The following is a 23,362-nucleotide window of genomic DNA, read 5'->3' on the forward strand; positions in this document are numbered from 1 at the left end:
ATTCCTTTGCCTTAGAAAATATTGTTCTAAATAGCAGCATAGTATTATAGCATCTCAATGAACGTTACTTTCCTTTAATTTGCTTTTTTGTAGATGTTCATAAAGCATTGAAATTTTATTATCCAAATGCTGCCATGTCCATTTTCTGGAGAGTCCATATATTTGTACATGTTTTCTCGAATTTCTTATGGTTAGTTGTTGAGGCAAAGTAGAGATGCAAGAAGGCATATGAATGAACAAATGCACAAATGTCTAATGGGATAAACTAGCATTGTGGTTCTTAACCCATCCTTGCAGGTTCAGGCTGCTGTAGCCAATAGGGGGCACTTGCTAGAGAAAGATTGGGCCTGAGGCCTCTAGACTGACAGGTCTGTGACAGGTGTCATCTCCTACTCTGCCTATTAGCAGAATCTGCTCTCGGCACGGCTCTACCGCATGCTTTGCAAATATTGTAAGTCAGATATCTTTTGGAATTAAACACTTTTAGATTTTAGAAAGGTAGTATAAACTATTTCCTCTACATATGTTAAGAAGCAGCCCACTTAGTTTTGAGGACCACCTTATACTCAAGCACAAGAATATTTTCAGTACAACAGGATAATGAATATTTGAAGTAAGTGAGAAAAATACGGAGCACCTGGCTGGCTCAGTCAGTAGAGCATGCAACTCTTGATCATGAGTTCAAGCCCCACGTTGGGTGTAGAACTTACTTAAAAAATAAAGAAATAAAAATGAAGTAAGTGAGAAAAATAAAAACTGTTAAATCCTCATGTCAACTCAGATGAGGATTTGGAGCTAAGTGACTTTGCTGCTATCCTGTGGAAACTCTTGGCTTTCTGAATTGAGGATAAGGGGTTTGGTGCCTGCGTATATTCTGAATTTGAGCAGGTAGATCTGACCCAGAAGAAGAGAGAGTTCTCTCCCCTGGGTGCTCAAGGAGGTGGTTGTCTTTTCCAGCTCATAAGGAAGTTGGGAGCTCTTCATACCTTTGTAGACGATGAGCCTAAATGTTACTCTTTCCTGTACTAAATACTACATTTCTTTTATCCAGATCCTCTTCCATCTCCAACACTAAATTGTACCTCAACTGCTGAAGACGTTACAGTCCATTGCAGGATCCCGGAATCTTACAACCACACAGAATTTTTAAACTACTCATGGAATTGCTTTTCAGCACTGTGTGAAAATAGCTCCGATCCATCTGAAGTGTTGATTAAGAAGAAAAATGATCTCTCACAGGAAGTACAGTGTATTGTTAGCAACCCATTGTCCAAACAGACATCATCGCTTGCTTTAGCAACCTGTGTCCCAAACGGTGAGTAAACAACCCAGTGTGTCATGGTGGGGATACTCTATACAGGTGGGGCCCAGGGATCATGGATGGTTCCGGAATTTCAAACCAGAGATGCTGACTTGCATTTCACAAGTCTGAAATGTAAAATGAGGTATGGTGTTCACAGACACTGCGTTACAGATATACAGATAACATTTCTTAGCCTTTTCTGTGTCAAGCACCATTCTCATACATTTGTTAAGTAATTCAGTCTTCCCCCAACTGTATGAGTTGGGTACTAGTCACTATGATCCTTATTTTATGGGGAGAAACCCAGACACAGGGAGTTTAGTGTGACTGATTGCCTCAGGTCAACAGATAGTAAGGGGCAGAGCCTGGTTTTGAAGTCAGGCCGTTGGGCTTCGGAGCCCATGCTCCTAACTATTCACAACAGTACTTTGTAATGTTCTTAATAACCATTGTGTTCTTAAAGGCTGCACTTGTGCTCTAAGAATGTGCACTAGGTACATTTGTCTATTGGCGACTCCATGAATAGCATGACAATCTGTCTTGGCTGTGGTCCTTTTATTTTGTTTAACTATCATGTACCTTTGTAATTTGCAATTTTTATTATCGGGGTTTTTTTTACATTAGATTCCCAGTTTACAGACAAAAGCATTGGTAATTTGAAAGTGGATCATTAGAACATAAAAGAAGAGATGACAATTGTGAACACGTAGAGTGCAGAACAGTATCCTAATTGTAAATAGTGAACCAGATCCAAGGGCAAACACAGACTCTTTGAGTCTCCTTGGGCAGCGATAGGGTGATTCTGTGAATCAATTTTTTCTGAACAAGCAACTGAAACAGAAAAAGGCAATTAGTCAATATAATGAATATAGAAAACCTTGAATTATATTTGATTAGTGAGCCCTTCTCCCGGAGTCTCCGATGTACTGTCCTTTTTTGAAAATTTTCTTCCCTCTCTCCTCTTTCCTCTCTCCCCTCTTTCATTTCTCCTCTCTCCTTTTTCCTCTTTCCTCTCTCCTCTCTCCTTTTCTTAGTAGGTTCCATGCCCAGGGTGGAGCCCAACATGGGGTTTGAACTCACCACCCTGAGATCAAGACCTGAGCTGAGATCAAGAGTCAGACGCTTAACCAACTGAGCCACCCAAGGCACCCTGAAATTTTTCAGATAATGACATGGAGGCCTTAAGTTCATTTTATCATTTTCAGACTAAGCAGTGTGACTTCCTGGGTAAAACAAACAAATACTTCCAGATGAAGTGCAAAATGAGTTCCAGTTCTTAACTGATGGTTTTGGTCCCTAAAGGCAGAAAAAAGACCAAACCCACAGAGGTACCACTCAGGGAGGCACCCTTCGTGCAAGTCACACAATTATCTAGAAGATTTGAAAGCCAGCTGCAAAGTCAATGACAATTGTTATGCTTGGAGCAAACACTTCTTTCTTAATTCCACTTAGTGGGTGTTGCATAATAGCCAAGGTGTTAAACCATATCCAAAGTGTGGAAATGCAGTTTGCATGCTAGCAGATAGTTGCCTTATCATGCGAACAAGAAACAAAAGCAGTGTGCTATTTTGGCTTTGGCCTGTGTGTGATTCACATAACCAACAAGAAAAAGAAGGTATTGTGTGCAGAATGAACGAGCAAGTTGAGATCTTGAAAAGCTTCTTGTGTCCCAAGAGTCAAATGCTTGAAGGAAATAATTTCTGAAGAGGATCCTCTATAGATTTATATGGAATATTTTAAGAAATTTTCCAGCATTTTGCCCTTGCACAGGTTTTCATTTAACCTTTACCATTGGAATTGAATGTCCAAATAAGATGCCCTTCCCTGTAGATACCTTGAGAAAAGATTGTCTTGATCACATCCCTCTCATTGATGATAAGAGATTGTTAATTTGCAAACAAACTCTTTGTTATGCAATAATGGTGATTCGTCTTTCTTTTCCATTTCCCCCCACCCAAACTAATAGTTCATATTGCATTATAGATTTTGTGAAAGTTTGAGAAACATTGCTAGGTAGTTCTTAGGTCATCTAAATCCTGGAGTGGTGCTGGGGCAACTGGGTGGCTCAGTGGGTTAAGCGTCTAACTTCATCTCAGGTCATGATCCCAGGGTCCTGGGATCGAGCCCCACATCGGGCTCCCCACTCAGCAGGGAGCCTGCTTCTCCCTCTGCCTCTGCCCGCCGCTCTGCCTACCTGTGTGCGCTCTCTCTGTCAGATAAATAAATAAAATCTTTAAAAATAAATAAATAAATCCCAGAGTCGTGCTGACATAGGAGACCTATATCTGGGGTCCTGCATCGGGCTCCCTGCTCAGCGGGAAGCCTGCTTCTCCCTCTCCCATTCCCCCTGCTTGTGTTCCCTCTCTTGCTGTGTCTTTCTCTGTCAAATAAATAAATAAAATCTTAAAAAAAAAAAATTGTGCTCTCTGGAGTCAAACAGGGGTTCATATCTCTATTTGCCTCAAAGCAAGTGGGAAGAGAGAGGAGAGAGCACAGTCCTTCCCTTTAAAGATCCACCCAGTGCGGCATGCATCACTTCCAGTGCCAGCAGCTTGGCCAGACTGAGTTCACGGCCACGGCTGCTGGGGGAGGCTGGGAAATGTCCTCCTTAGCTGGCTGGCCATGCACCCACTTAAAACACAGGGGTTCTATTACCAAAGGAAAATGGGGAGATTGGGTATGGGGACCACTAGAGGCTTCTACCACAATGAATATAACTTGTACCATTTTATTTTATTTTTAAAGATTTATTTATTTATTTGAGAGAGAGAGAAAGAGAGAGAACATGTGCAAGTTGGGGGAGGGGCAGAGGGAGAAGGAGAGAGGACATCTCAAGCAGACTCTCTACTGAGTGCAGAGCCCAATGCGGGGCTCGATCTCACGATCCATGAGATGATGACCTGAGCCAAAACCAAGAGTTGGACGCTTAATTGACTGAGCCACCCAGGTGCCCCTAACTTGTACCATTTTAAAACATAGAGGAAATCGGAAAAACTTAAAGACTGATATAAGTAGCAAATGTAAGTAGAGATTCTCGCTTTTTTGCACCTCACTGGTCATTTCATGTACTCTCTGGGGTTTATGCACCCAATTTAGAAACTCTGGGTCTCAGCCAGAGGTTATGGTATCTCGGAAGACCGTGATAGCAGCAGAGATTGGGAGAAGTGGTTCAGGTTAGGGTACATGTTGAAAATACAGCCCCAAGAATTCCTAATGGTTTGAGTGGGGGAGAAGGGTCCCTAATAAGAAATGTGCAAATGACCCCCAGATTTCTGGCTCAAGCCACTGGATGAACAGTGTCACCATTTACTGAGACTAGAAAGCAGAGAAGCAGGTGTGTGGAGGATATAAGAAGTTTGGTTTGGGGCATGTTTGAGATGCCCGTTAGATTTCAAATGGAGACGTCAGGTAAGGCGCTTTGATTTACGAGTCTAGGTCTCTGGTGAGTCGTTCGCACGGGAGGAGTAAGTGTGGGCAGAAACAGCATATAGTCGGCATTTAAAGCCGTGGGACTAGGTGAGGCCACCTAGTGAGCAGAAAGGACAGGGACCGAGTCTCGGGAACTCCAGCATTTAGAGGCTGTTGAGAGGATGAGCGTCCAGCAGAGGAGAAGACTGAGAAGGACCTCCAGGGAGGCAGGAAGAAAACTCTAGCATGGTGGCATCTCAGGAGCCAGGGGAAGAGAAAAGGAGCAGACTGAAGAACTTCTTTTACTGTCAGTGTCATCTCCCCTGAGTATCTGTCCTCCCAGAGTGGTGGCAGCATCTGGCATCATCCCTGGGACAAAGGTTTTTGGAAGGGACTGGATCAAGTACTGTTAGATTCAGCTGTTTAAAAAAAAAATTTTTTTTTTTAAATATCGGTGGCGTAAAAATGTAGATGACTTCTTTCACATTAACTATATATCTATATATCTCCCAGGTAGGCAGCGCTGGGCATACTGTTGCTTCATGAAGTTGTCAGAGACCCAGCAGCAGCCCGGTTCCTCCTGCCTCCCCCACTATTTCAGGCAGGAGGATCCAGAAAAGGGAGACTTTGGAGAAATCCCACACAACCCTTCCTTCAGCTCAGTGTCCAACACTTAGTCACGTGGTCAAACCTAGCTGCAAGAAAGGCTGAGGAATTAATCTCTGAGTGGAGTGATAGTATGCCCAGCTGAAAATCTGAATTCTGTTACTAAAGAGAGGCGAATGGATAGGGGGCGTTACAGGGAGCTAACTAGCAGTTTCTGGCCAGGGGCTTCTCAGATCGTACAGGTGGGTGACTTTCTGTTTGTCCTAACCCACCTGTGTTCCGAATAAGAGGAAAGGGTGTGTGTTCACATTCTCATTCTCATTTGTTCATTCACTTTCTCTCTTCCCTCCCCAGCCTCTCCCTTTTTCTTTTAACCCTCAGTGTTTGCCGCTGGTGACCCCATCCTTCCCTTAGCAGGGCATTGCGATCGTTCTGCCACATGCTTAAGTATTCTGCCTTTGTATTTTTAGTAGCTGGATGGAGTCCACCTTATAACATGTCTTACTTTTCCGTTGAGGACACGTAGGTTGTTTTAGCTTTTTGGTACTGTCAGGAAAGCTGCGGTAAATATCTTTGTGCCTTTTCTGGAGGGAGGGGAAGGGCACATCACTGATGGTTTCTGTGGGTTAACATCTTAGAAATGGACTTGCAGGGTCAAAGGATGTTAGTAGAGGTACCAATGGCATCTCCCAATAGCTTGATGGTGATAGCTAATAGCTGTCCTCAAGGGTGTTAACTGATGCTCACAACTGCCCTGTGAGATAGGCATATGTATCAATCCCATTTACAGTTACCCCTTGAGGAAGCCGAGGCACCAAGAGGTTAAAGCACCCTCTGAGTGTTGTAATGGTTCAGTGAGACTATGGGCGTGTCACCCAGCGCAGTGTCTGGCTGTTTTATGTCAGACGTTTTTACTGAGCGTTTGTAACGCTGCTGCCAAATTGCCCTACCAGACACACGCTGCTAAGTTCCGCTTCCACAGGTAGTGTGGGCTAGCTGAGAACAGCACTTCTAGTGTCATATTTGCATCTTTTAATAAATAACACTGGGCTTGCTGTGTATCAACCTTGTGCGGGTAAGTTTGTTTATAAATACAGTCGGTTCTCTTGATTTGTGGTAGTCGTGTGTCATAAAGTCACCGTGAATACGGAATTAGTGAATCCCGAATGTTGCTTCTGGGACATGCAGGGTTAGGTTCCTGCAAGCTTCTGGTCACATTTTTGGCAAGAAATCAATAAATAACCTTGTTTTGTGTGTTTTTCTATTTAAAGACTCCTTATTATATATGTATTGTTGATTCATGAACATTGGACTCCCGGCCGACAGCACCATGACTTACGCTTAGATGAAGCATATCTAACACATACATTTTCTCTGAAAGGCACATCCCAGCCTTCTTGCACTTAGGAACGCTAGACGGCACTTTGGCACTGTGTTTGGGGCTATTTTAGACAATGAAATAGCCAACAAAAAGCGACAAAAGCGTGGCAATACACAGACCAGGAATAGGACACTTGCTTACATTAGAGGAGAGGACTCAAGAACAAGAGCATTGCCTTGTTTGGCCTCAGCTGGGGACGTGCGCACCTAGGAATCAGATTTTTTTTTTTTAATTTTATTTTGTTATGTTAGTCACCATACAGTACATCATTAGTTTTTGATGTGGTGATCCACGATCCATTGTTTTCGTATAACACCCAGTGCTCCATGCAGTACATGCCCTCCTCAATACCCATCACCAGGCTAACCAATCCCCCCTCTCCCCTCCCCTCTAAAACCCTGTTTGTTTCTCAGAGTCCATAGTCTCTCATGGTTCATCTCTCCCTCCGATTTCCCTCCCTTCATTTTTCCCTTCCTTCTCCTAATGTCCTCCATGCTATTCCTTATGTTCCACAAATAAGTGAAATCATATGATAATTGACTTTCTGTGTTTGACTTATTTCACTTAGCATAATCTCCTCCAGTCCCATCCATGTTGATGCAAAAGTTGGGTATTCATCCTTTCTGATGGCTGAGTAATATTCCATTGTATATATGGGCCACATCTTCTTTATCCATTCATCTGTTGAAGGGCATCTTGGCTCTTTCCACAGTTTGGCTATTGTGGACATTGCTGCTATGAACATTGGGGTGCATATGGCTCTTCTTTTCACTACATCTGTGTCTTTGGGGTAAATACCCAGGAGTGCAATTGCTGGGTCATAGGAACCTCCACACTGTTTTCCAAAGTGGCTGTACCAACTTGCATTCCCACCAACAGTGTAAGAGGGTTCCCCTTTCTCCACAACCTCTCCAACATTTGTTGTTTCTTTCCCTGTCCATTTTTGCCAGTCTAACTGGTGTAAGGTGGTATCTCAATGCGGTTTTGATTCGAATTTCCCTGATGGCTAATGATGATGAACATTTTTTTCATGTGTCTGTTAGCCAGTTGTATGTCTTCTTCAGAGAAGTGTCTTTTCATATCTTCTGCCCATTTTTTGACTTGATTATTTGTTTTTTGGGTGTTGAGTTTGAGAAGTTCTTTATAGATCTTGGATACCAGCCCTTTATCTGTAGTGTCATTTGTAAATATCTTCTCCCATTCTGTGGGTTGCCTCTTTGTTTTGTTGACTGTTTCCTTTGCTGTGCAGAAGCTTTTTATCTTGATGAAGTCCCAAAAGTTCATTTTTGCTTTTGTTTCACTAGCTTTTGGAGATGTATCTTGAAAGAAGTTGCTGTGGGCGATGTCAAAGAGGTTACTGCCTATGTTCTCCTCTAGGATTTTGATGGATTCCTGTCTCACATTGAGGTCTTTCATCCATTTTGAGTTTATCTTTGTGTATGGTGTTAGAGAATGGTCGAGTTTCATTCTTCTGCATATGGCTGTCCAATTTTCCCAGCACCATTTATTGAAGAGACTGTCTTTTTTCCATTGCATGTGTTTTCCTGCTTTGTCAAAGATTAGTTGACCATAGAGTTGAGGGTCCATATCTGGGTTCTCTATTCTGTTCCATTGGTCTGTATGTCTGTTTTTGTGCCCGTACCATGCTGTCTTGGTAAACACTGCTTTGTAATATAGCTTGAAATTGGGCAACATGATGCCCCCAGCTTTGTTTTTCTTTTTCAACATTTCCTTGGTGATTCGGGGTCTTTTCTGTTTCCATACAAATTTTAGGATTGCTTGTTCCAGCACTTTGAAAAATGTCATTGGAATTTTGATCGGGATGGCATTGAAGGTATAGATTGCTCTGGGTAGCATAGACATTTTAACAATGTTTATTCTTCTGATCCATGAGCATGGAATATTTTTCGATCTTTTTGTGTCTTCTTCAATTTCTTTCATGAGTGTTCTGTAGTTCCTAGAGTATAGATCCTTTACCTCTTTGGTTAGGTTTATTCCGAGGTATCTTATGGTTTATGGTGCTATTGTAAATGGAATCGTTTCTCTAATTTCTCTTTCTACAGTTGCGTTGTTAGTGTATAAGAAAGCAACTGATTTCTGTGCATTGATTTTATATCCTGCCACATTACTGAATTGCTGTATGAGTTCTAGTAATTTGGGGGTGGAGTCTTTTGGGTTTTCCACATAAAGTATCATGTCGTCTGTGAAAAGAGAGAGTTTGACTTCTTCTTTGCCAATTTGAATACCTTTTATTTCTTTTTATTGTCTGATTGCTGTTGCTAGGACTTCTAGTACTATGTTGAACAATAGTGGCGAGAGTGGGCATCCTTGACGTGTTCCTGATCTTAAGGGAAAGGCTCTCAGCTTTTCCCCATTGAGGATGATATTTGCTGTGGGTTTTTCATAGATGGATTTTACGAACTTGAGGAATGTTCCCTCTGTCCCTATACTCTGAAGAGTTTTAATCAGGAAAGGATGTTGTATTTTGTCAAATGCTTTTTCTGCATCAATTGAGAGGACCATATGGTTCTTCTCCCTCCTCTTATTAATGTGTTCTATCACATTGATTGATTTGCGAATGTTGAACCACCCTTGCATCCCGGGGATAAATCCCACCTGGTCATGGTGGATGAACCTTTTAATGTATTGTTGGATCCCATTAGCTAGGATTTTGTTGAGCATTTTGGAATCCATATTCATCGGGGATATCGGTCTGAAATTCTCCTTTTTGATGGGGTCTTGCCTGGTTTGGGGATTAAGGTAATGCTGGTCTCATAGAATGAGTCTGGAAATTTTCCTTCTGTTTGTATTTTTTGAAACCGCTTCAATAGAATAGGTGTTACTTCTTTTTTGAATGTTTGGTACAATTCCCCAGGGAATCCATCAGGCCCTGGACTCTTGTTTTTTGCGAGGTTTTTGATCACTAGCAATCAGATTTTTCACCATCCTGCTGCACGTGTCCTCTAGGGACCGTGAACGTGCTGTGAGCATTGACGTGGGGAGGACACATATATTTTAGCAAGTAGGTAGATTGCAGATATGGAATCTGCAAATAAGGAGAGTCACCTGGATCTCTGTTTTGATCAGTCTGGCTGTTTCTTTCTCACTGGCTTCCTTTTTTTTTTTTTTTTTTTACAGGGCAGTCAAGGCACAATTTTGTGATTTTACCAGCAGTAGTCCTCGTAGCAGGAGTGGCATTTTTTTTGCTGTTTGGAAAAGGTATGTATACTTTCTTTCAAAAAAATAAGTTTTCAAACTCAAATTGGGTTTTCAAAGGCCAGAAAATTAATAGTTTAGGGACTAAAGCAAAGTTTGGAATTTTAAGCGTTTGGAAGAAAACCAAGCCTTTTGTTTCGTTTTGTGTTCCTGGTTGTCCGAGGTTGCTGGGTCTGCCAGGTTTGCCAAGATTTTGCATGATCTTAAGGGCAGAAGGAATCCTCAGGCCACAGGGGGCTTTACAGACATGGAAACACAGATGGATGTTCCCTGGCCTCCTTCTACTTGTGGTCTGCTTCAGCAGATATTATATCTCTGGTCTCCAAGCTGGATTTTGCAAAAGACTGCTTGCTCTTGGCTGCCAGGGCCGTACTTTCCACGTCTTCTAGCCCAAAAGGAGGTCCCGGGGAAAAGGCAGCTGTTGTTGGGGTTTGGTGACTTGGAGTGGGTCATAATGACCTGCTATTACCTGCACTGCCTTCTGAGCCATCCTTGCTTCCTTAGAGATGTGGGCCAGCCTGGAAGGCAGCCCATGTGCCCTGGAGAATGGGTAACCTGCCCCCCATCCTGTTCTTTCCTGGGGACAAGAAGCCCCTCCTCAAGCCCCAGGGGACACAGACCAGGATCCAGGCTGTAAATGTGAAGACCAGATGTTCTTGCAGCCCCGACACTTTCCATATCTGCTTTCTCCAGAAGGCTCTTTGCAAGACTGATTTGTCACTGCCCCAGGGAATGCGGAAGAGTCAGCTTTCAGCCACATGATGGTGTGTAGGACCCATGTCATTTCACATTCACGTCTTGGACCAACTTAGATTTCACGTTCCCTAGACCTGCACTGCTCAGTACCGTAGGCACTGGCCACGTGGAGTGGTTTAAATATAAAATCAAATTCATTAAATTTAATTTAAAATTTCTTTCCTCATTTGAACTATCCACATATGAAGTGCTCGGTAGCCACAGAGAGCTGGCGGCTACCGTAATGGGACGGACCAGATAGAGAAGAATTCCATCATCGCAGAAAGTTCTGTCCGTCATTGCTGTCCTAGACTACTGTTTGCACATTGCCACTAGAATATGGCGTCTCAGGAATACTGTGTCCGTATTACAGGTTGCAAATACCACAAAGATCCCTAGGTAGTAGATTACAAGTCGGTTGACTCTCCTCTAAATAAGATAGAAAAATCAGCTGAAGAAAGTTTTGAGGCTTCATTACCAATGAGTAAAATATTGGGGCAATGTTCTTGTAAAAAATTATTTTTAATCCCCAAATAGCAGCATCATTGTTAATCGTCTCCCTAACAGATTGGTCCCGAGAAACCAAAATCATTTTCCACTCAGAGTTCTTGTGGGTCTGTCACCAGAATACCTGAACCAAAAAAAGGTGGTACTGAGTGCCCATGTAATTCCAAAATAGTCGGTTGATTTAGCTTTTAAAAAAAAGTTCACTCAGTGGAGAGAAAGTTACTCCCATGGGCAGTACCGGTAGCTCTGTATAACTTGAAAAAAAAAAATTGTCTTGAAAAAAATTACTTCAGCCAGCTTCACAATCGTAAAGCCATAACTTGGGAAAGGGTGAGGCATTTGGCACGGAGCCTTCTGAGGGGGACAGGGGAACGTAAGCAGCTGCCACGGTGAGTTGTAGTTGACAGACACCACGGAAAGTTCAGTCGAGCCTGTGGACTAGGCTGCTGGACCGCTAGTCTGGCTCCAGACAAGGGCTGATGCCTTTTATGGGAGGACACTGATGGGTACATGTGTGGAAGCCATATCTTAATGTCCAAAACGGCACTGTCCAAAATGGTAGCCATGAGCCACCTGCGGCCGTTGAACCCTTGAAACGTGGGGGTCCAAACAGATGTGCTGAAATAGAAATTACACACTGGATTTATAAGACTTAATACTTGAAAAGGGCCACAAAATATCTCATTAGTAATGTTTATTTTGATTGCATGTTAAAATGATAATATTTTTGACATGTTGGGCTTACTAAATAAAGTATTTTGAAAATTATTAAAGTGTCAAAATTAAACATTAAAATTAATTTCAAAATTAAAACATTTTGAAAATGAATTTCACCCAGTTCTTTTTCCTTTGTAAGGTGACTGCTAAAATTGTTAAATTACCCCTGTGGCTCACATATTCCTGGGCAGTGCTGGCCCACGCCATCCGAGCCTGCCCTACATCTTTAGCCTTATGCATGAGCTGCTGCAGAAATAGCCATTGTTGTTCAGTGTTTGGTTTTCTTTTTCTGTCATCTGATGAGCAGTTTTGGAACACCTCTTTGGACCCCCTCTGTAGTTAGTTTAACTTAAGCATTTGGAAGAGCAGGAAGACCAACTTGACAGGTGTGGTTTAGAGTGTTCCAGATTCAGGTCTCCCATCAGGCAGGCTGTAACTGCAGATTTCAGCTTTGCTTTTCAGTCCTTTAACTGAGTTGAAAATTCCTTTGTTTGTAGGTTGTCTGAACTGTGGCAGAAACACAGAGAGAACCGAGTAAGTACCCTGTAGACTGTACAGTGGGTAAGTTACATATCATGTAGCAGAACCAGAACAGCCCTGATGTAGAGTGCCTCTTCCTTGGGGACCATCTGTCTATCTGTCACTTGTCTTGAATGGTAATATGTAGCATCAGCGCTGGGCTCGGCATTTTCCGTGTAGCACCTCCTCACACCCTCACGATGGGCCTCGCACAGGGGTGTCATTACCACTTGCTTAGAGACAGCGACTATGAGAAGTCAGGTCCCATTGCTAAGAAGCAGTCGAGCTGGGATTCAAATCAGGGTCTTCAGACTCCGAGGGTTATACTGTTAGCCTCCATCTCCCATCCCGGGAGAACTGGACCAAGGATTGGGTTCATTTCGGGAGCCAGGGTCAGAGCTGGGCCTGTATCACAAACAAAAGCTAGGATCCAGACACTGTTAGGAGCAGCAGTGCTGACTAAGGAGGCTATGGAGGCTCCAGAAGGATCCCTGTCCCCCACCACGTCCTTGGCAGTCAGGAGGCAAGGGCCCAGGAGCTGGGCTTTAGGGGGTGATGGGAAGAGTAAAGGCTCAGGGCTGTAAAGGGCGGGATAGGGAGTGAAGAGTCATCCTCTTTGGGGCAGCAGATATCGGTGAATAGAGGGAGCTGGGGCTGAACTGGCAGGCTTGGCCATGCCAAGATACTGAGAGAGAGTTGCCAAGAGGCTTGTGTCATTTTTTCCTGGGAAACCACTGAGGATTTCTGAGCAGAGCTCTGCGTTAGACAAAGCATATGGGGAATTAACAGACAAGAGGCTGGAGAAGGGGACACTGGTTGGTGGACAATGGAACAGTGCAACCAAGCAGAGAGGGCCTGAATCGTGGTGGTCGTGGCAGAGTGGCCATGAGGGCTAGGTGCGGGAGGAAGTGTGGTGGTCATATTAACGAACATTCCAGCTGAGAGGGCGGGCTCCCCACGGCAGGGGTGGGGGTGGGAGTTCCCTGCCAGCTCATCTCTCACGGGCCTCGGACAAGTCTCTTCAACTCTCTGTGCCTCAGTTGTCTTCTATGGAGAATGGGCATAACAAGAGTAGAGAAATAATAGTGTTGGTAATAATAGCATAGAAATAGCAACATGTATAAACAAGTTAATAAAAATAAAATGCTTTGAACAGTGACTGGCTCAGAATGGGGCTTAATAAATGTTACTGTGCTATTATGGTTATGAATATTATTATTATCCAGGAAAGAGGCCAGAAGTGGCAGGAATTCCGACGGTTGGTGCCTGGAAGATGGTGGCCCCACCAGGTGTACGGAGGAGTCGGGCGCGGCTCTGGCTTGGGAAGCTGGGTCTGTGCTGTGACGGGCTGAGTGTGGGTGGGCGCATTACTTGGGTCCTAGGTCCGGCGCATAACTGCAGAAGTGGCTTTAGGGGCTGTGGCTGGAGCTACAGCATCTTCATCAGGATAGTAACTGATGCTCTGAGCGTCTGAGGTCACCAAGAAAGCCAAGCCCAAGGCCCTCGGGTGACAGGCAGAGTGGAGGAGCCAGGGTGGGACAAGTCCAGGAGGAGAGCCAGGGTGGCCCCCTGCTAGAGACCCTCAGGGAGGTGGCTGCGTACTAAAGGGGAGGAGAGGCTAAGGAGGAGGGCGGGTGGTCAAGACCTTTGGCTTTGTTGAGTGAGTTGCTGATTTTCAAGAAAGCCATGGGGTCAACGGTTGGGGTGGGAATGAGGACGGGCCTCTGCGCAGCAGGGAGCACCTGCGTGCCACGGGGCCCGGGGACTCAGAGGGTCCCTTTCTCCCCAGCTGCTGGCCGGGACACGCCCAGGTTACCAGGGAGGCCGGCGGTGGCAGGAGGCCATGCGGAGGGGGCTGGAGAGGGGGTGAGCAACGGTAGGTGAGATGAGGAACAGGTGTGCCAGCAGGGAAGTGGGGAGAGAAAGACGACATGGTGGCTGTTACAGATTGGCGGCAGGAAGCATGAGTGCCAGGGCAGGGCGAGATTCCCGGTGGGGCTCTGCTGAGACCCAGCTGGTGACAGCAGAGGAGCGCCATCAGAAGCATGACTGCCGACGTCATGCAAGGCAGGCTGTGAGCCAGAGGTGATGGAGCATCCCAGAGCTCATGCCCTCGCCGGCTCCGTGAAAACGGAGGTTACTGCAGTGAGGTCAGGCACTGTGTTAGTTGATGGTTTGAGATCATGTTCCCAGGGAGGCCTGACATTGTGTGGGATTCAGAGAAGGGATACGTTAGGGCTCCCACCCTGGAGCAGCTTGTGGGCACACTGGAGAGAGAGGACGAGAACATAAACAGATAGAAGGGCGGAGGCACGGGGTAATGGGCCAGAATGTGTGGTGGGGATGGTCAGGGCTGGGCAGCCAGCCGAGGGGAGGTGAAGAGGCCAGAATCATCATGAAGACTCTGAGCGGGGGAGGATGGGAGCTGGATCTTCAGAGCAGGGGTGGAGTGGAAAAGGCATTCTAGCCGGGAGAAGCAGCAGAGGCAAAGACATGGAGGGGAGCTAAACCTCGTGGTTTATTTGACGGAGAGATTGGCCTACTTAGCATCAAGGTGAGCAAGTGGCAGAAGAGTGAAGTCAGGGGCATGAAGATGGAACGATATGGGAATAGGGAGCCATTGTAGGCTCTTGAGCAGGAGAGTTACGAAAAGCATGAAAAGCACTGCTTTGGGATAATGAGTCTAGGAAGGTAAAAATGACATCTGAGGGTGACGTCCTGGGGAGAAACCTGGGTAGCTTGGGGCTGGGTGTGGGAGCTCACATTTCTTGGTGTATTTTTGTTTACTCTTCAGATTTTGTACTTTGTGTATTTACTACCTATTTAATAATAATTTTTAAATTTAAAGAGCCCACTGTGGCTGCAGTGGGACTTCCTTAAACTCAATTATTAAAAGAGTTACATATATGGTGGAGGGGGGAAGGGTTGGAAGAGTAGTGGGGGAGGGGACACGCATAACCAGGAACAAAGGCCAAATTGTCACATTTCTGTGAGGACAGTGTCTGAAAGAGCTAGACCCAATCAGAAAATATCCAAGGACAGCCAGTAGATTTCAGATAGCTGAGAGAAAAATGGACATGACATCACACTTTTCCCCCATACAGGCCAATGTCGACAATTTCCAGGAGTGCTGGTAGTCTCTGTTTTTGTGTAAATGCCTAGAAAACAGGTCACAAAGTCACCCAAGTTAAAAAGGGAGCAGAGAACCCTGTTTCTGTGGGAAGAAAGATCTGCAGTCTGTAGGCCGTGTCTCAGCCTGAAGGGGAGCTGGAGAGGCAGGCCCCATTCATTGGCAGGAGGTGCAACAGGTGTGGGCATGGGTGAGGAGAGCCCCCTGAAAGGGGGGGCGGGGGGTGGGGGGAGCAGCAGGGCACCGAGCCTTGCACCTGCAGAGCTGCTCTAAGGAGTCCTGTGCCTGCTGGGACAGGTTTGGGAAGCAGCGCCCGCTTCATCCCCCTCAAAAATTCACTGCACCCATTTTCACGTTCTATTAGATTATTTTTTTTAAGGTTTTATTTATTTATTTGAGAGAGAGCACAAGCAGAGGGGAGAGGCAGAGGGAGAGGGAGAAGCAGACTCCCCTCTGCAGGGAGCCCGATGTGGGACTCGATCCCGGGACCCCGGGACCAAGACCTGAGCCGAAGGCAGACACCCAACTGGCTGAGCCACCCAGGCGCCTATTAGATTCTTAATAAGGAAAGCTCATAATTTGCTCCCTTTTACCTAACCCCTGTGACTCCAGCGCTCACTGTTTATGATCTCTGGTCACTAACGGGGTACAGATATTTGGGGAACCCTGGTGTGGTCTGAGCTGCGCCTGGCAGATCTGGTCTGACCTATGAAGTACAGACTGTAGGGAAGGCACTAGGCAAGAACGGGAACTCAGTTTGAAGGGGCGTGTCCAGCAGCTTGGTGCCTGGGCTCATTTCCTCTGAGCTAACTGGGGCTGGTCCTGTCACCACTGCAGAGATGACTCATCAGGAAGAGAGGCTGAGGGAGGGGCAGTAACTATCCCCAGGAGACTCATGTGGCAAGGAGCGGATAACTGCCACAAAGAGAAGCAGCTCATGTAAGGGTCCTTAAGGTCTCAGCTTTGTTCTTTGGAGAGTTCGATGACACTCAAAGACTGAGTTGGTTTGAGGAAATGGGCTGTTAACGAGTGCCTCGCACTGAAGGTGGTACTTCCTGTGGGCCTCCAGCTACCATCCCAGGAGGGCCCAAGACCAGTCTCCCTCCATCTCTGCTCCCCGGAGCCCTTGGCTTTGATGGCTTTATTGTAAAAGGGCTACTCGCATTAGACTAGGAGGGTAATTTGGTCTGCATTTTACAAGTTACTAACATGAGATCTTTTTTTTTTTAATAGCCCCAGTTGACCGGTACTACAAGATGAAATCAAATGTATAGCGACTAAGTTATTTAAATAATGGAACAAAAAGCCATCTGATTTACCGTTCAAGTTTATGTCATCTTCGAGGACATTTTGGAATTCTAATCTGAAGTGGCCCTCCACCAGAAGGTTCTTTTCTGGAAGAAATATCAACTAACAACCAGCACCAGTATCTACCCTATCCCTGCTGTGATCTATGACTAGATACTGTAGATGACTTTTGCCTCTCAATTTTTTACTATAAATTTTCTATCAGAGAGATATAAATTTGTAAATATGTAAATATATACATAAGTGGTAGATGGTTTGGCTTTTTTTTTTTTCCTCTTAGGTCAGAAAAATATTCTGAGTCACACACCTCAGGAGGTGAAGGTTTTTTCCTAAAATCTATCTTCCGCTTCTCTTTTGTTTTAGAAGGAAAAGAATTCATTGCAGGATTGGTAGTAGAGTGAGGGAGGAGATGGACAAAGTATGCTCCGCGTGCTGGGTCCGTTGCTCTTGACAGGAGGCGAGGACACACGGGTCTTTTCGTTTATTTTGCTAAGACCAGATCGCCGCCATCCACACGCAGGGAGACTTGTCTCATGAAGGTCTCTTAACTCACTCAGTGTCTGGTGTCATGGGCAGGGAAACAGCAGAGAACTCTTAAAAACTGTAAAGTCCTATACAAATGCAGAACAGAAGCGTCTCCTGAATGAGGAAGCAGACGGCCCTGGCTGTCCCTCAGGTGGCCGTCATATATACGAACATCCCAAGCCCTTAGCTCCTGAACCCACACTACCCCTGGAGCTCCTGCCACATGAGAGTCTTCAGCCTCAAAGAGGAAACACTGCTTTTTCACACCAAGACAAAGTGTGCTGAAAGCCGCGTGAGGCAGCTCTCTCAGGGCCCCTCCCAGGTATCAGCAAGAATGAGGCAGGGTCCTGGGCGCCCTGAGTACTGCTGGGAAGACCCACCCCTACTTCTCCCTGGTCCTCTCACCTCTGGGCAGCAAAGCTTCCTATCAAAATGTGTGTCTGGGCGCCTGGGTGGCTCAGTCGGTTAAGCGACTGCCTTCGGCTCAGGTCATGATCCTGGAGTCCCGGGGTCGAGTCCCGCATCGGGCTCCCTGCTCGGCGGGGGGTCTGCTTCTCCCTCTGACCCTCCCCCCTCTCATGCTCTCTGTCTCTCATTCTCTCTGTCTCAAATAAATAAATAAAATCTTTAAAAAAAAAAAAATGTGTGTCTGGCTCATCCTGTGAAACCCTTTATTCCAGGCCCTGTGGGGAGCCTGGGACTCCCAGAACATCCTTCGCCTTCCAGACCGTTGTCTCTAGATGCTCCGTAAGGCCCTTTCTGACCCTTCCATCAACGGCAAAATTCCTCGTATTCTCTGCTATGAATGTTCCCTCCCCTTTCTGTTCTCACCGGAACCTGACTCTCCCCGAGGGATGCTGCTTCCTGAGGCCCTCTTAAGGGCCGGTTCCTTCCTCTCCTGTGCTCCTTGGACCCTGGGCAAGAGGGAGGGCCGGTGTCCTCCTGGCTCCTGTCTGCTTCCAGCCCACGCCTCCTTCCTCAGTTCCGATGGGCAAACGAGCAGATCACCACCACCACACACCCCTTTTCTGGTTATCTTTGTTCCTCAACCTGTGAAAACTTTAGCGCTAGGTCCAGATCACTCTTTCCTATCGCTCCTCCCTTCAGTATCTGAGTGTGCTTTCAGAACCCCAGGTCCAGTGCCCTGGCATGGTCTGCCCCAAGCATCTTGCCTCCCTCCCTTCCCAGCAGCCACCGTCCTGGTCTTGCCCCTGACCTTCCACCACCAATGCCCTCAGCCCCTCACAGTCCCTGTTAAAAGCATCCCTGCTCCGCTCTCCATCTTACACATCTCTCCCTTGGCGCCCCACTCCACAGACCCTGCAGCCCCAACAGGTCCTCCAAGCCAGTGACCTCACGGCCCCCCACTGGCCTGCAGCCGCTGCGACTTCTCGTTCCCCGAGTCGTGCTGGGTCTCCATGTTCATCATGAGAGCAACCTGCTACCTTCACTCTTTTACCCTGCAGTTCATCCTCCTCATTTGGCCAAATCCCAACCCTGGGCAGAGTCACCTCTGCTGATTCCCTCCCTGCACCTGAGTTGCTAAGGACCCCTGCAGGCAAAGACAGCCCTGGGCTGAGGAGTGTCATCTCAGTGACTGCAGACTCCCAGGGGGCTCCCAGTGGCTCTCAGCCTCGCTGCATTGCCCTGGTCTGCTCACTGTCTCCTCCCCTCTCTTCCTAGACCTGCAGCCCTGTGTCCTCATGCTCTACTGCTTGCTTCACTTCCTCTGTCACTGAAACAAAAGCATCCAGAAGAACCTCCCACCACATGTCTACACACCCAACTGCATTGGCAGTCATGTCCTTTGCCTCCCCTCCTGTGACTGCATGTGAACCCTCCTTTGCTCCTCCTGAAACCTCCATTCTCCCCCCTTGTCTTATTCTGCTGGGGCTGCCATGACAAAATACCAGTGGCTTAAAAAACAAATTAGACTGGGTGACTTAAAAAAACAGAAATTTATTTTCTCACAGTTCTAGAGGCTGGAAAGTCCAAGATCAAGGTGCTGGCTGGTTTGGCTCCTGGTGAGGGCTCTCTTCCTGGTTTGCAGGCGGCTGCCTTCTCGCTGTGTCCGCTCATGGCTGGGAAGAGCCCTGGTGTCTCTCCTCTTCTTCTGAGGACACCAGCTCTACCAGAGCAGGTTTCTACCCTCAGGGCCTCATGTAACCTTTGTCACCTCCTCACGGTCCTGTCTCCAAATAGAGTCACATGGGCGTTAGGGTCTCAACATGTGAGTCTTAGAACAAAAATATTCCATCTATGACACTGCTTCTGTGTGGGATCCCAGCTGCCCTCATCTACTTAAGGAGATCACTCCTCGTCTACCTCTCTCCCGCATCATCAGCATTTACCTCTCTGCTACGTCATACAGACTGTCATTTCCCATATCTTCAAAAAAACAAAATACTCTTTATTCACTTCCCCATCTAGCTCTGGTCTCATTTTTCCACTATCTTTAATGTAAAAGTTTCTCAAAAGAAATGATCTGTACTTCCTTTTTTCTGACTCCTCTCCTCCTTTCTTGAACCCACTTCAATCAGGCTTGTCAATGTTACCAGGGACCCCCCCTCCCCCAGCCATGGGATCTGGTGGGTAGCTCTCCAGCCTCATCTTGCCGTGTCTGTAAGCAGCATTTGGCTCAGTGGAGTAGTTCCCACGTACTTAGTGCTTTGTAGATGCTAGGTTCTGTGGGGTCTGCGACAGGAAGGCTTGCAATGTGATAGGGCAAACAGATCTGTGAGCACTTGTGATGAGTGTACTAAGTCCTAAAACAGAAGTATAGACAAAGAACAAAGGAATTACAACCATATGATCCAGCTGTTCCACTCCTTGGTGTATGCCCAAGAGAAAAACATGTCCACATATATGAATATTCATAGATCATTACTCGTAATAGCCAAATGGAACAATCCATATGTCCATCAACTGATGAAAAGATAAACGTGGTACATTCAAACAATGGGATAGTAGTCAGTGTAGAAAGTAATGAGGGGGCGCCTGGGTGGCTCAGTTGGTTAAGCGACTGCCTTCGGCTCAGGTCATGATCCTGGAGTCCCTGGATCGAGTCCCGCATCGGGCTCCCTGCTCGGCAGGGAGCCTGCTTCTGCCTCTGACCCTCCCCCCTCTCATGTGCTCTCTCTCTCTCATTCTCTCTGTCTCAAATAAATAAATAAAATCTTTAAAAAAAAAAAAAAAAAAAAGAAAGTAATGAGGATCTGAGGGCGCCTGGGAGGCTCAGTCGGTTAAGCAAGTGTCTGACTCTTGATTGCGGCTCAGGTCTTGACCTCAGGGTCATGAGTTCAATCCCCATGTTGGGCTCCCCGCTGGGTGTGGAGCCTACTTAAAAAAAAAAAAGTAATGAGGGTCTGATATGTGCTACCACATGGGTGAGCCTTGAAAACGTGCTCAGTGAAAGAAGCCAATCCAAAGAGACCACACACTATATAAGTTCATCCATACAAAATAGAATAGGCAGATCTATAGAGCTAAAAAGTGGATTCCTAGTGGCCCAGGGCTGGGAGGAGGATGTTGGGTCAGGGGAAGGAGTGACTGCTAATGAGGGCATGGTTTCTTTTTGGGGTGATGACAATGTCCTAATATTGTAGTAATTGTATAACTGTCAGACTAAAACCATCAAATTGTACACTTCAAATGAGTGGCTTGTACTGTGTGTGAATTATGTCCTAATAAAACCGTTATTATAACAAAAAGAACTAAGCAATTAGAGGAGGGCTGGCCCTGGGAAAGGGAGCCCCCCCACCCCCCCACCCCCGGAGCTGGCCTTCCCCGTCGGCTGCTTCAGCCCTGGCTCAGCCCTGGAGGCTAATGGACTATGTGGGCGACTTCCCTAATCTCAGGACCCCAACTACAGTTTTCCCCACTCTGCCTGGGGCTGAAAATTACCAGAGGATAAAGCGACCTTCTATTTGGAAGTCAGAGCCAAGAACAATCATCTAGCCTCAAACACCAGCCAGTGAGTCTATGAAAGTGTCATAAACCAGAGTTCAACTTAGAATCTCAAGACAGGGGTGCCTGGGTGGCTCAGTCGTTAAGCGTCTGCCTTCGGCTCAGGTCATGATCCCAGGGTCCTGGGATCGAGCCCCACATTGGGCTCCCTGCTCAGCGGGAAGCCTGCTTCTCCCTCTCCCTCTGCCCACGACCCCCCCCGCCCCCCCACTCATGCTCACACTTTATCTCAAATAAATAAAATCTTAAAAAAAAAAAAGATTCTTGAGACGGATCATCCCACTGTGTGTCTCCTCCCGGCCACCCTTAGCCATGCTCTGCCCCGCATCCACATCCCCTGCTCATCCATCTTCTGCATTCCCATTCCCTGCCCAGCCCCTCCTTCTGGGGTGCTTCCCCTGCAGAGCCAGTGGAACCTCCCTCCACAGTCAGCACTGGACCCTCCACCCCCCTCCCCCACCCTCGGCCTCGTCTCTGCATCCCTGGTGCTCCTCCCCGAGGCCTCTGGCTCCATCAGCAGCCCTCCCCCAGGGACAGGCAGGTGCTACTGCTCTCTCTGATTCATGCATGAGGAAAGCCACAGGCACCTGTCCAAGGTCAGCCGGTCACAAGCGAAAGAATCAGGACTCCAATGGGGCAGTGCAGCCCCAGAGGGCTCTTCACCACCAAGCTACACTAAGAGAAGTTAGAGGCATGTGGCCACTCTTCCACGGAGAGTGGGGAGACCTCTGAAACCCTCAGATTTACGCCCCCCACCCTCAACTAAAAGGTCAGCTGTGTGTGTCCACCAGCCAGAGGAAGCCCAGCCCTGGCCACTGGGCCATGTAGTGAGAGGCCTAGTAGCAGCCCAGGGCCTGTGCGGTCCGACCAGGAGTGACCAGGGATGGCGGAAGTGAGAGTGAAGTGAGCAGATGTGTGGGTTCCCTGGGCAGCCTGGGGAGTTAGAGTCCTTCCTCTCTCCCCAGCCTCTTCCTCTTCTTGATCTCTTTTTCTTCTTCAAGATTTATTTTTCAAGAGTCTTTCATGCAAAACAAAACAAAACAAAACAAAACTATTGATTAAAGTAGTAGGCCTCCGATCAGGGAAATACAAATCAAAAGCACAATGAGATGCCGCCTCACACCGGTCAGAATGGCTAAATGAACAGTCAGGAAACAACAGGTCTGGCCAATCATTTGGAGACTGGAGCAAAAGAAAAAAAGAAAAAAAAATGCATGCCCCTGTATACACATCTGTATGTATTTTCTTAAGGAGCAAGACTTTTCTAGAACATTACAGTAACAAAAAAAAAAATTGAAAAATTGAAAAGTAGGTATATTAGAACTCAACAGTATTTTAAGTTTAAATATTTTATTTATACCCTAAAATAGTGTTTATTAGAATAGTACTTTCCCGGCTTTAATGAAAAACTCAGTAAGATTTCAAAATCTACTTTGCGTATCTTATTTTCAGTGGATAACATTGCCATGTTTAAGAATTTCTCTTGACCAGGTGGGCTGATGACGACTACTGAGGCCTGACCAAGGGGCCGGCTGTGTCCCCTGGTACTATGCAGCCCCGGCCAGGCTTTGGAGGCCAACACCAGCCTGGCCCAAGCACCCAGGTTTACCTCACCCACAGGAATTAAAAACATTATCACCCCTGCTGTTCCCCAGGGTGGGGGTCGGAGGGGAAGAATTTCTCTTGACCAGGTGATGATCTTAATTTTCCAACTGCCTTTAGCTCACTGTAAAGCCCTTCAGATCACGTGTTTATTTAAAATGTTGAGATTTTGCTCTTCACAGATTTTTTTTTGCTAATTTTGAATCTTAAGTATATTGCATTAAGTATTATTTATCTTGATTACTGAGTTCTTTTGGTGCTCCCTTAAATTTTGCACCCTAGCTGAGGGTCCCCTCACCCTAGTCCCAGCCCAGCTGAGAATCTTCTGATAGCAGAAGTATCATAGGAGAAGAAAGAAAACCAATTCATTCATTCAACAATGAAGTCATTTGTCCATCCATCCATCCATCCATCCATCCATCCATCCATCCATCCATCC

The 23,362-nt window shown here is 46.4% G+C and overlaps 1 protein-coding gene across 1 annotated transcript in view; it reads left to right on the forward strand.

The window, feature by feature from the left end:
• CD58 (CD58 molecule) overlaps nucleotides 1–17,042 on the forward strand; it is a 39,589-nt gene extending 22,547 nt beyond the window's left edge. The window contains exons 3-6 of the mRNA XM_034990213.1: nucleotides 1,052–1,315; nucleotides 9,837–9,917; nucleotides 12,371–12,407; nucleotides 16,756–17,042. Coding sequence (XP_034846104.1) covers nucleotides 1,052–1,315; nucleotides 9,837–9,917; nucleotides 12,371–12,407; nucleotides 16,756–16,765 — 392 coding nt within the window. The 3' untranslated portion in view covers nucleotides 16,766–17,042. The remainder of the gene's footprint in view (nucleotides 1–1,051; nucleotides 1,316–9,836; nucleotides 9,918–12,370; nucleotides 12,408–16,755) is intronic.
• The last annotated feature ends 6,320 nt before the right edge of the window (nucleotides 17,043–23,362 follow it).

This window comes from Mirounga leonina, unplaced genomic scaffold, assembly GCF_011800145.1.
Source record: "Mirounga leonina isolate KUSES-001 unplaced genomic scaffold, KU_Mleo_1.0 Mir_507, whole genome shotgun sequence".
Classification (NCBI taxonomy): domain Eukaryota; kingdom Metazoa; phylum Chordata; class Mammalia; order Carnivora; family Phocidae; genus Mirounga; species Mirounga leonina.